At 45.5% G+C, this 13,015-nt stretch overlaps 1 protein-coding gene across 1 annotated transcript in view; it reads right to left on the reverse strand.

The window, feature by feature from the left end:
- Positions 1 to 225: 225 nt before the first annotated feature.
- Positions 226 to 13,015, reverse strand: part of LOC311132275 (synaptopodin-2-like) — a gene marked incomplete at both ends in the record, with an annotated part of 34,241 nt that continues 21,451 nt past the window's right edge. Inside the window, 3 exons of the mRNA XM_084165508.1 lie at positions 226 to 3,800; positions 7,201 to 7,979; positions 9,327 to 9,478. Coding sequence (XP_084021634.1) covers positions 226 to 3,800; positions 7,201 to 7,979; positions 9,327 to 9,478 — 4,506 coding nt within the window. The remainder of the gene's footprint in view (positions 3,801 to 7,200; positions 7,980 to 9,326; positions 9,479 to 13,015) is intronic.

Consider the following 13,015-nt stretch of genomic DNA (forward strand, 5'->3'; position numbering starts at 1 on the left):
TTTGATATTGAGATCAAAACGGCTGCATCGGGCCTTTTTTAAATTCTAGCGTTTTTCATTGTGCCATTTATTTAAAAAGATATGTTGGCTATAAAATGTTGAGAAAAGGCATCTTAAAAGCTTTCTATTAATATATTGCATTTGTATGAATGTACTGTGCATGTATATGTTGTAACTAGATCTAATGTTGTTTTAAGCAAAGATCACTTAATCATGCTTTCAGAATCATTCTTTCTCCGCAGCTGCTGGCTTCCACACCTGGGCTGAACTCTTTTTGGCCATGAACCTGGGCTTTGGAGCTGTGCTGCCCCCAGAGATGGACTCAGACTTTGCCGCTATGGGAAAGCTGGGCACCACATAGGTACTGGGAGGTAGTGGCTGGTAGGGGGCTTGGGGTGCCACTTGGTAGGGGGGGCTATGGGCTGGCTGATAAGGACCTTGGGGGGTCTGTTGGTAAGAAGGGTTTGGAGCTTGGTGCTGGGGATGGGGTTGATAAGGGGCTGGAGGGGGTTGTTGGTAAGGGGGATTATATGGATATTGGTAAGAACCGGCAGGAACCTGCTGGTAGGGATTGTTAGATGGCTGGTAAGCATTAGGTGAGGCTTGGGGGTAGGGACTATCATGCATGGGTGGTTGAGGGGGAATCCCGTAGAGCTGCTGGTGCTGCTGTGGATAGGGAGCATTCATTGGTCCAGCCGGCTGGACAGGAACAGCTTGCTCATATTTTATTGGTGGGTTTTGGTTTGGAGGGACTGGGGCAGGAGCTGGGGCAGGCTTTGGTGCAGCTGCCTTGGCAGCCTCGGCAGCCTCCACTGCTGGGCCGTAAGTAAAGAGGGAGGCATTGAGCTGATAAGGCTGATGTTTCATGACATCTATAACAGCAAGGGGTTTGCAGGCAGGTTTGCCTTTCCCTTTCTTGGCTTTGGCTGCAGGGCTAGATGGAGGGGGTTGCTTAATGGCCCCTGGTGGGTAGGAAGGAGACTGTATGGGGTTGTAATTCGATGTAGGGGGAGCTCTGCAATTGGGTGAATATTTCCATGAATGTGGTACGGAGGGAGAGGGCGACGTGGGCCTTGCCTTGTTTGCCTGCGCAGTGGCTGCCTGGGCTTGCTGAGCTGCCTGTGCAGTGGCTGCCAGCACAGTGTCCGAATCCACAACATACTTCTCCATACGAGACTGCCTCTTGGCAAACAAATCGGCTCCTTTCCCCCTAACAGCCGGCATCGACAAAGCCGAGCCCATTCCTCCTGCTGGTGACAAAACGCTGGCCATTGGATTGATGATGGGTGACGAGGACCTTTCGCCAAGTGTGTAAGAGTTATTTAGCTGTGGGGGAGGTGGGGGAGTAGAACGGGGAGCACTTTGTGGAGCATTCCAAGGTTTTGGAGAAGGTTGACACACTCTGTCCATTCGGGTCTGAGTATTCACTGGGGCTTGCTGTGGTTGTGGGGCCCAGGTACTTGTGTGTGTCTGAGGCTGTGCCTGAGCTGGGGCCCATGCATTCATAGATGGCTGTAGGGATGCCTGCTGTGGATGTGGCTGTTGCCAGTTTTGCTGGGGTGGGGATTGGGTTGAAGGTGGTTGGACCCAAGGTGGCTGTGGCCGGGCCTGATTCGTATCTGGGGTCCAGGCATTCATGGGTGGCTGTGCTTGCTCTTGAGGTTGCTGGGCCCAGGGAGGCTGGACCTGAGCCTGAGCAGGTGCTGGGGCCCATGCATTCATAGGGGGTTGGGGCTCAGCTGGATGTTGGGGTTGGGCTGGTTGGGCCCAAGGTGGCTGTTGTGGCTGGGCCTGGCTCTGTGGTGTTGTCCATGCATTCATTGGAGGCTGAGGTGATGACATCCAAGGTGGCTGAGGTTGGGCCTGGGTTTGGGCCTGGGGCCAAGCCTGTTGTGGAGACTGAGGCTGAGGTTGTTGAGCCCAAGGTGGCTGGGGCTGTTGCTGTGCTTGTTCTTGAGGTTGAGCCCAAGGTGCCTGGGGCTGTTGCTGTTCTTGAGGTTGAACCCATTGGGGTTGTGACTGGGCAGGTGCTGGAGCCCAAGAATTCATGGGTGGCTGAGGCTGAGGCTGAGGAGGAGGTGGTTGGGGAGTCACCCAAGGGAGCTGTGGTGGGGACTGACTTGGAGCTGGAGCCTGCTGGTTCATTTCAGCAGGTGGCCAAGTACTCACGAGTGGCTGCTGTGAAGCCTGTGTCAGTGACGGAGCCCAGGAACTCACTTGAGGCTCGGGTTGCGAATGAGGCTGAGTTGGAGAAGGACCATTTCCTCCCCAGGCTGGCGCTTGTTGGGGCTGCTGCTGCTGTGCCTGGGACACTGGGGGACTATATCTGTGTTTGTCTGGAGAGGGGGGCTTGGCAGGAACAGTAGCTTCCTGGGGTTCAAGAGGGGGGGAGGGCTCTGGGGCCAGATCTGGAGCAGGGGCGGACTCGGTCTCGGGGGCTGCAGCAGGTGCAGGGACGCTATTTTCAGTATGCAGTGGCAACTCCTGCTTGGCCAGCTCAGGCTGAGGGGACCAGGGCGGAGAGTTGGGGTTAATGATGGGCTTGGGAGCGACTGGTGGAGGCATCTTATGCTTGACCCTTGGTGACTGGAGGAAGTTGCAAGCCTCAGCTCCCAAGCTAAGGTAGTCCTCTTCCGTGCATGACTCGAAATCCAACTTCTTGTCACTCCTGTTGAGGAGATTTAGAAGCTCGGGGTTGGGTGACACTTTGGGTGCTTGTTTGAAATTGAACATTGGCTTGCCCTTGAACCTGTTCCTTGTGTCCTGCAAGATCCCAGACTTGATTGCCGGCGTCGAAATGCGCTCGTCACGTGAGGCAATCTGCTCCCCCTGACCCATCGTCTCTTGGTTGTTCCCAGTCACAGGGGGAGAAAACAGGGCGGACATCCGGTTTTGTAATGAGAAGGGTTGGGCAGTTCGATTGCTCATGGAACTCTGCATTTCATTGGTTTGGTGGTTGGCTACGCCATTCATGTTAGACGAGTACTGCTGAATGTGCTGCTGTTGTTGGTACTCTTGCTGCTGGTGGTACTGCTGCTGCTGTTGTTGATGATATTGTTGTTGCTGCTGGTATTGCTGCTGCTCGTACTGTTGTTGCTGCTGGTATTGCTGCTGTTGCTGCTCGTAGTACTGCTGCTCTTGGTACTTTTGATACTGTTGCTGTTGCTGTTGCTTTTGGTGCACGCTAAAGTCCATGTAGGCCTGGCTCTCTGTGGTGGCCTGCATGTACGAGCGCTCCTCCATCTGCTGGTAGGCTGCATGCTTCTGCACCTCCCGTACCCCCTCCACGGGAATCCCCTGGCGCCTCATCTCCTCATGTTCGCCTGCGATCTCGTCCATGCGCTGGCGGCGCTGAGCGAACATTGTGCCCCCCTTGCCTGTGGTGTTGGGCAGTTGCTCCATCTCCTCTCTGGAGTTGAGCTTGCGCTCGATCTCGAGTAGTCCTGTGTCCCAGTCGAAGGTTAGCACTCTGCCACCGCCCTGGGCATTGGTGATGAAGTCCTCCTCGAGCTCTGATCCGCTGGAGGTGGCTACAAGGGTGAATTCGATCGCTCTGGCGTCTTTTTTGTCGTAGTCTTCTTCGTCGTCGCTGTCGTCGTCCTCGTACTCTGGTTCGCTCTCACCGGTGCCGTAGCTGACGAGTGTGTACTTCTTGGCCCTCTGTCGATGCCTCTTGAACATCAACACCCCCTTGTTGTTGGGGTTGGGAGCTTCAGCATTCAGAAGGATAGCAATGCGCTTACATTTAGACTTAGCCTCCTTCACCTGCTTGTCTGACAGGCTCTCACTGCGCCTGAGCCCTGCGAGAGGGAGAGGAAAAGAGAGGGTAGAGGGAGAGAGAAGAGGGATATTTCAAATGGTTGCTTTTTGTTGTCTAGTTCATTTAATTGCATATTATGGGTAATAATAGCTTGGGTAGAACTGAAACCACCACAAATCATTCAATTTGGATGCACATGCATCGTAAAAATATCATGCATTCTTAAAACATGTAAAATATTATAAATTAATCCCTTCCTATCTGAGCTCCAAAAGTATTGGGATGGTGACACATTTTTTGTTGTTTTGGCTCTGTACTCAAGCACTTCGAATTTAATTTGAGGGCATTTTCATCCATATCGGGTGAACCATTTAGAAATTACAGCACTTTTTGTACAGAGTCCCACTATTTTAGTTGACCAAAAGTATTGGGACAAATTCACATGTGTATTAAAGTAGTAAAAAGTTTAGTATTTTTGGTTGTGTTTTGGTTGTGTTTCAGATTATTTTGTGCCCAATAGAAATGAATGCTAAATAATGTATTGTGTCATTTTGGAGTCACTTTATTGTAAATAAGAATGGAATATGTTTCTAAACACTTCTACATTAATGTGGATGCTATGGTGATTACGGCTAATACTGAATGAATCATGAATAATGAGTGAGAAAATTAGACACACAAATATCATACGTCCCCTGTTATTGTAATGGTGAGAGGTTAGCATGTCTTGGGTATGATATTTATGCTTCTGTAACTTTCTCACTCATCATTATTCATGATGCATTCAGGATTATCTGTAATCGTGGTAGAATCCACATTTATGTAGAAGTGATTAGAAACATATTCTATTCTTATTTACAAACAAAGTGACTCCAGAATTACACAATACATTATTTCCCATTCATTTCTGTTGTCCACAAAATCATCTGAAACACAACCAAAATAAACAGCAAATGCATCCAACAAATGTGTAGAGTCACAAGATTGATGAAATCATTGCGTGCTAGGAATATGGGACCAAATACTTAACATTCTACTACTTTAATACACATATACGTGAATTTGTCCCAATACTTTTGGTCCCCTAAAATGGGGGGACTACAGTATGTACAAAAAGTGCTGTAATTTCTTAACGGTTCACCCGATATGGATGAAAATACCCTCAAATTAAATAGTCATTGTATCATTTTAAAAAAAAGTGCTGGAGTACAGAGCCAAAACAACAACAAAAATTGTCACTTTCCCAATACATTTGGAGCTCACTGTATTTTATCTGCAGTTTGAATTACTTTGATTCATTACTTTTCCGTTGTTTGATTTATGTTTGCCACACAAAGTTGCACTGTTGTCAGATACCAGTACTGCAACCACATTTTCTCAAGTTTATGATAATCTTGAATACATCTTAACACTGAACATCCACCCTAATGGCATTGTGAAAACATATCTAAATACATTAACGCAACCACTCACTAGTCACTTTCACTGATATTTCACTTTCACTTTATATAAACAATTACTCTTTAAATGGCAGACATGCCAAATGGCAAAAATGTTGACAAACTGCAAACTCAAATCATGTTATTAGTTACTTAAAGGCAGCATAAGCTAAATATCAATGCAGACAATTTGACTCAGCCCATTATATTGAAATATTTCAATCAAAAACGAATTTGTAAAACTCCCTCAAATGACAAATGCAATCAATAACCTATAAATTGATATTTTCATAGACATCATTCACTCAACACTTTCCTGGTCCTAATCTTATAATTGGTCTTCAAAGCCCTTTACCTCAGTGCCAAGATTTGTAATTATTTTGCACTATGGCCTATTTATTTCCTTACCTCCATAACTTGCTACATTTGCACACACTGTATATATATTTTCTGTTGTATTTTGGACTTTATGTTTTGTTTACCCCATATGTAACTCTGTGTTGTTGTTTTTATCGCACTGCTTTGCTTTATCTTGGCCAGGTCGCAGTTGTAAATGAGAACTTGTTCTCAACTGGCTTACCTGGTTATATAAAGGTTAAATAAATAAAATAAAAAAATATATATATAAATCACAGATTTGATCATTCAATCTACACAATCTCTATTCAATTAACATGCAAAGCAATTACCTAATTCTCTGACCCATGCCTAATATACTCCTCGTTTGTTTCCCGATAATACATGATATTAACACAGCTGTGACAGCCTATTCAACGGGTGGCCCAATTAGTTTGAGCCAATGGCAGAGCATAGAAAATATTTAAATTAGCCTGTGGGACAGAAGTGCGTTCACCAGCACCCAAGCACCTTTCCCCCTTTTCTGTAAATCCACTCACGGATCTGTCACCTGAACCCGAGGCGACGACAGGCATGTCCACACACTCTTTAACGGCCCCAACCATACACACACATACACAAACACAAAGCGGTGATTTATAAAAGAAACCATCCTTACATTTGTATTTCCCCCAGTAGACTAACCTCAAGGTGGAGGAAGACGTGGAGTAGTGAGCGAAGCTCTCTTTAAGGCGCAGGCTAAGACATGCAGTTTTAAAGGATCGGGTAACGGGGCAGTGCAGCATATGCTGGTGTCCGTCAAAGAGCACTTCTGCAGGCATCATCAACGCGCTGGGGTTTGATTTATGTCCCCCTGCACGGCTCAATGTAATGCCCTATCTATCTCTGGAAGACACATCCTCATCAGGCCCCTATTCAAAGCTAGAGGAAAACATTTGATAGGGCATTTTTTAAATGTATATATTTTTTATGAGAATTGTTTCTTCTCATCCCCTCTTTCTATCTATCTATCTATCTATCTATCTATCTATCTATCTATCTATCTATCTATCTATCTATCTATCTATCTATCTATCTATCTATCTATCTATCTATCTATCTATCTATCTATCTATCTATCTATCTATCTATCTATCTATCTATCTATCTATCTATCTATCTATCTATCTATCTATCTATCTATCTATCTATCTATCTATCTAGTCTATCTAGTCTATCTAGTCTATCTAGTCTATCTAGTCTATCTAGTCTATCTAGTCTATCTAGTCTATCTAGTCTATCTATCTAATCTATCTATACAGTATATTGCCACAATCCTGCCTTCAGTGATCTTGGATACTACAAACTGGACACTACTAGTATAATTTAGGCTTCAATCCAAACAAACCCTTCCCAAGTAAGAGAGATCATCTACTATTTTGGGGGGCACATTTTAGTGTGCACCAGAGCACCGGGCTAAGGAATGCACACATGCCACCCAGAGTTGCATTAACAAATGCAGTTCACAGCATTGCTATCTCAGTCTGCTATTAAGGTCTGAGTCAGTGCACCCTATAAGACAATACTAATTTAACACTCATACACACACAAAGGATGACTAGTGGCAGTGAGATAAGTGTAAGGGAAAAGGTATGGGGTACTCACTGGCGTGCTTGGCCCGGTGCTTGTTGGGTTTCTCAAGGTCCTTCTCTGAATCAGAGTCTCGCTCCTCTGCCGGCTCCGCCCCCTCTGCGGGCATTCCAAAGGAGACGGTGAAGGAGGTGGGAGCTCCCTGGCTTTTCCCTCCTCCTTCCTTCCCGGGGGCTCCACCAACACCTCCACTGGCCCCATAGGCGCCCATCCCCTCTACCAGGCGAGGAGAGCCCCTCCCGGCTGCTGGGTGCTGTAGGGTGACCTCCACCTGGCCTAGCAGAGAGGGGGAGCTCAGCACCACTCCATGCTGACCCAGGGGCTCCCTAGCTGGGCCAGGGACGTAGAGAGAGTGGGTGGTGGTGTGAAGGAGGGCCTCGTTCTTGAGGGCCTCTCTCGCCTGAATCTCCCCCTCTATTCCAAGAGCACTCCCCAGGGAGGTGCAGACAGGATCCTCCAGGGTGTGTTCGGCGAGGGACAACTGTAGCTCCACCATTGCCCCCGGGGAGAAACTTCCCCCATGGGGTCCCGCTCGACCTTTGTCCCCTCTTCCTCTGGGGAACTGGCACTCCTCAGGCGCGGGTACGTAGAGCTGGGTGCGGACCAGGTGGATCCCTCCGGGGGCCTCCGTGTCGCTCTCCGTCACCCCATAATAGGCCTCGTCCTGGGAATCGGCGATGTAGAGCTCCCTGGGTGGTTGGGACCTGCCAGGGGACAGGATGCGAAGGGAGGACTCCCTTGTGCCAAAGTAGGTCTCCTCTGAATGAAAATCCTTGGGAGATAGGGTGCGCCATCTGTATGAAGGGGGGGGGGGGGGGGGGGGGGGGGGGGGGGGGGGGGGGAGTGAAGAGCATAACACATCATACAATAGTTCAATGAAAATTGTTAGTACTTAGCAAAGTGATGAAACTGTGCATACTGTGTTTATATGTCTGTTATCTGGGGACTGGCATAGAACATCTAATAACAAAACTATAGTGTTTCTGGATTTCCAATATGCAATATCATTGAATATTGTGCTGCGCACCAGAGCACTTGCCCTTTGTGTTAACTAAAGCCATCTCATCAACCGCTGGCCCTCAAGTGGCCACCTTAATCAAGCAAACTCAATCTCCGTCCCTCATGTTAAATGACTGGAGTGAAGCACTGAAGTGGAAAGTAATCACATTTCAATTGGGCCCCACTTAATTTCCCCTTTCAGCGTCATAGAGGAAAACAGAATGTCATTCTGTGACCACAGTTATTGCATTGGAGTCAATTGGAGCCCAGCAACCAAAGGGAAGAGGATGAGAGATATGTTCAAAGTTGCATAATCTCTGCACTCAGAACCAAATCTTGAGTGTGAGCTGGTCTGTGTTTCTTCTATCACCAGAGACTTGAAGTGGCATGGTTAAAGTCCTACAATTGGCTAAGAAGCTTTGCCACCATATTGCTTTTCACCCATCGAGTCTGTTGACGTCAGAGTGCTATGCATGATGGGGAAATAAGACGGGTAGCCACTTTAGAGTAACAAGATCCACTTTCAAAGGGACTGTGTGCCCGCCGGGTGACCTAAATGATGCCTTACATATGGGCATTGGCACCAATATCCCATGGCACACGGTGTGTGATGCCCGCTGAGTAACTGTTTAACAGCTGCTTGTTGAGCGGGCAGCTGGTTCGTCAGCAGCCAAGCCACTCAAAGGTCAACACACTTGCCAATAAAGCCACTCTATCTGTCCGTCTGCTTACCATATTCCAGGCCACGCAACTGTGTACAAGGGCAGGTCATGTTGTCTAAAGGCAAATACACTGGTGCTTGTTGTGTTGAACCATGCTTTGTAGTTCATGGCCCAGTTAATCAGACCAATGCAGCAGTAGGTTTTGAGAGAATTGAGTTGGGGATGGTTAAACCTTGATAAACCGGTAGCACCCAGGGTTGGGGTGTATTTGAATTAAAGTCAATTAAAGAAGTCAACTGAATTCAGTAATTGAAAAAAGGGCATATCACTTTCTGAATTGACTGCCTTCAATTCAAATTGACCCCAATCCTGGTAGCACCCCGAGGTTGAGATGATGTGCACACCCTGACTTCTCCCATCAAAAATTGATTGAGAAACAATGTTGCAGTTAATAGTAAAAAATCCAGCGCTTGAGGTTACCTTTTAACCAGTAGTTGCAGGCAGTCGACGGAGGCGTCAATGAGAGCAATTGCTTTTGGGAGGGAAAGCTCGCCGCAGGGTTCTCCATTCAGCGACACCACCTCGTCCCCCTCGCAGATCCCGGCCAGGGACGCACGACCGCCCTCTTCCACCTATGGGATGGCAAACGGTGGTGAGTCACAATGACATGCCTCACAATATGTCTTTCTTTTTCCTTTACCTGGTGCTACACCAATTTCTCAGGTTACTGTATTTACTGTAAGTAACAAAGGTGATTTTGGTGAACCACTGTTGCGTGATGAGTAACATTTCCTGAGATCTGAAGGCTTGTGTTAGCTCGCCAATTTAATACCTAGAGCTAGACTATCTCAGCAGGCTAATGCAGCCGTTTGCCACGCAAGATACCCAGGTTCAAACTCTACATTGACTGTAGGTCCCATTTTCAATTGGACATCTACTTGGATAAAAGACAGAAAACCTTCCCCATGGTTTTCTTGGACTATGAGGACAGTCATTCAAACAGTTTGAGTATGTTTAATCAAGTGGGTATCGGGTCCCTGGTCATTGGCAAGACTTAGGATGATGTTAGTGACGCGTTAAGCCTAGGCATTAGCTCTGATTCCAACTTGAGTCTTTGGGTCTCAGACAAGGTTACTCTTCAGGGAAGCTCAGCCAAAGTCTTCTGTTCCACTTGCAGTGAGGAGTCCAAAGTCAAATAAGGTCTTTATTGATACAAGTCCAAATGCTACAAATGTGTACCACTGCAGTACCGCTATTTAGATGTCATTAACTTAGATGACGGCACAACAATACCTTACAATACTAATCCACACCATACATTTTCGGTGCAACTGCTGACAAAAAGGTCAACATAGAAAATCACCACTGTATTCACATGTTAACCCAATGCTCCCATTGGCTACTATATCCAAATGCCAGTGTTACCAGCCAGTGTGGACAATCCTGACAGGTCATCTCTCCACATCTCTCCACTGTGACATCAGAGCACACAGTGTCCACCAGTGAACATACCACAACAGGTGCTCGTTGTGTGACCCAACAATGCAAATTGCTGCTTCGGTCAGAGCCGTAACCCAGACGTTCAGAATAGCCAAGCAGCAGGGGGTGTTTAAGTGCAGGAGTTACCACTGACCTTCTCTGGCACTTTGGATGACAGTGGTACTGTATCTACAGCTCCAAACCACGTCAACTCCATAACTCAATCATCGGTTGAGGTACAATAGCTGAACTAATAGGGAAATATATGGCATTGATACTTATTTAATATAACTGTGTCCCTTGTGTACTGTTGGCACAGTGATATTATGTTACTGTACTTATTGAAATTACATTTACAAATCTCTAGAATCTTAAGAGCAAGATTGCTAAATATTTGAGAAATACAATGTGGTGGATACATTTAGAACATGCTGAATGCACTGTAGATTATATAACATACTACTGCAATAACCCTTCACTTTATAAAGCTGTAGTAAATCAACTATAAATAGACTGCATCTAGTAATGGAGCGATACAATTACCACTGTGATAAAACTAAAAAGAGTGAAAGACATGTAAATACTCTACGTATGTGGTTATTAGTCAAATTAGTATGATTTGGAAAAAGTTAAAGGTGCAATGTGTGATTGCTACATCCATTTTTGGACTTTTAAATTAATGATATACATATACCCATAGATTATTGAAGAATATACCTTATAAATGCCTCATAAGCTTAGTTCAACTGTCATACCCCATTAGAACCCAAAGTATTTATTCTATTGTTTGTAAACAATGTAATTATTAATAAACACTGTATAGCTTTAACCCTTTACACTCGTACCTGTATACGGGTTGAACATTTGGGCTGCACAGTAACATGCTATACATGACGTCAGCGCTCTGGCTCTGCGCCTCACAGCTCTGTATGGGTTTTGACTGACAACCGTTCTGTACTTGAGCACCTCGCGCGACAAGAAGTTGCCCCCATCCCTCCTGCTAATTGATGCCCACCTGACCCAGATTGCGATTTATAATGGGCTATTTATAATGGGCCGTAAACAACAACAGTTAAAGCAGTTAATTGCTTATGGTCAGTGCAGCACCTACTGGAGTGGCCAGTGTCGTTTAAATGGTGGTTCTTAAGGGGAGTGGAGGCCAAAAGGTATGCATAGTTATTCATTCAAATCCCTCTCCTCTGTACACGTCATTGGCTTCCAGTCAATGACCACGGTGCTTGCCACGGACCAGCAAGGAGAACTGCCCCTCTCATCTTCAGGCTATGCTCAAACCCTACATTCCAACCCGAGCACTCCGTTCTGCCACTTATGGTCTCTTGGCAGTCCCACCCCTACTGGAGGTCAGCTCACACTCAACCCAGTCAAAGCTCTTCTCTGTCCTGACACCCCAATAGTGGAACGAGCTTCCCCCTGATGTTAGGACAGCAGAGTCCCTGTCCATCTTCCAAAAACATATGAAACCCTACCTCTTCAAAGAATATCTTAAATAAGACATCTGTCTTATCCCCCCGCAAATACGACTGTGATATGTGGCTGTCTCACCTAGCTATCTTAATATGAATGCACTAACTGTAAGTCGCTCTGGATAAGTGTCTGCTAAATGACTAAAATGTTAATGTAAACCGTGTATATAGCAGCAAACCATGCAAATGCAACAATCACTTTTAATCTCAGTTTGGTAGTAAAAATCTGCTTTGTTTTCTATTAAATTCTCCATTAAATCTGAAACTACTGTGTCAGTAATTGGATATTGTACAAATGACAAGAAAAAGTGGTTTGAAGCAAAATAACTGATGCATACTTAAGTATATCAATTCCAATGGATGATAAAGATCTGTAGTCAACTTTCAACAAAAGAGTAATTGAAACATTGCTTATCATTGAAGCAAGTGCCAACCTTTTCATGTCATCTGTATCCCAAAAATGTCATTAGTAAAGCCTTGATTGAAAGCATTGCCCCAATAAGATGTGACTTAAAGAATGGTGATATTGCAACCGTTTGAATTAATGTGTGGCCACATATGTAAAGGGCACCTCTACAGAACAGCTAATAGGTTGTGTTTTCCTCTCTTATAATTGGCTCCTAGGCCTCATAAAATGGTTCATTAATATGAGGGATGTATTAAGCAGAAGCGTGTCATAAAATGTTTACAAAAGGCAATTTACACAGCCAGGGGTAACGCATTGGTTCTATACATTTCAATAGGGGAGAGAAAATTGAAAAATTACTATGTACAGACATGGCATGTGGTCCTCTGTTGCTCAATTGGGAGAGCATGGCGTTTGTAATGCCAGGGTAGTGAGTTCGATCCCCGGGACCACCCATACGTAAAAATGTATGCACACATGACTGTAAGTCGCTTTGGATAAAAGCGTCTGCTAAATGGCATATTATATTATATTATTATGGCATGCAATAGTGTGAAGAGGAAAGTAACAGAAAATCTATTTTGACTTTGTAATTTCCTAAATCTCCTGGGAAATTACATATTTATATGCCCCATTTACTGTAAATTAATTCCAAACTGCGTGCAATGGTAAGCCAAATGCTCTGCTTCACATAGAAGGCATGCCAAACAGGAAATGCCCAACAATGACATGTAGGTCTATCCGACATTTACTAATAAAAAAATGCACTTTCAGAAAAATTGTTAATATCACGTAGCCAT

This window comes from Coregonus lavaretus, assembly GCF_964263955.1.
Source record: "Coregonus lavaretus genome assembly, chromosome: 7".
NCBI lineage: Eukaryota > Metazoa > Chordata > Actinopteri > Salmoniformes > Salmonidae > Coregonus > Coregonus lavaretus.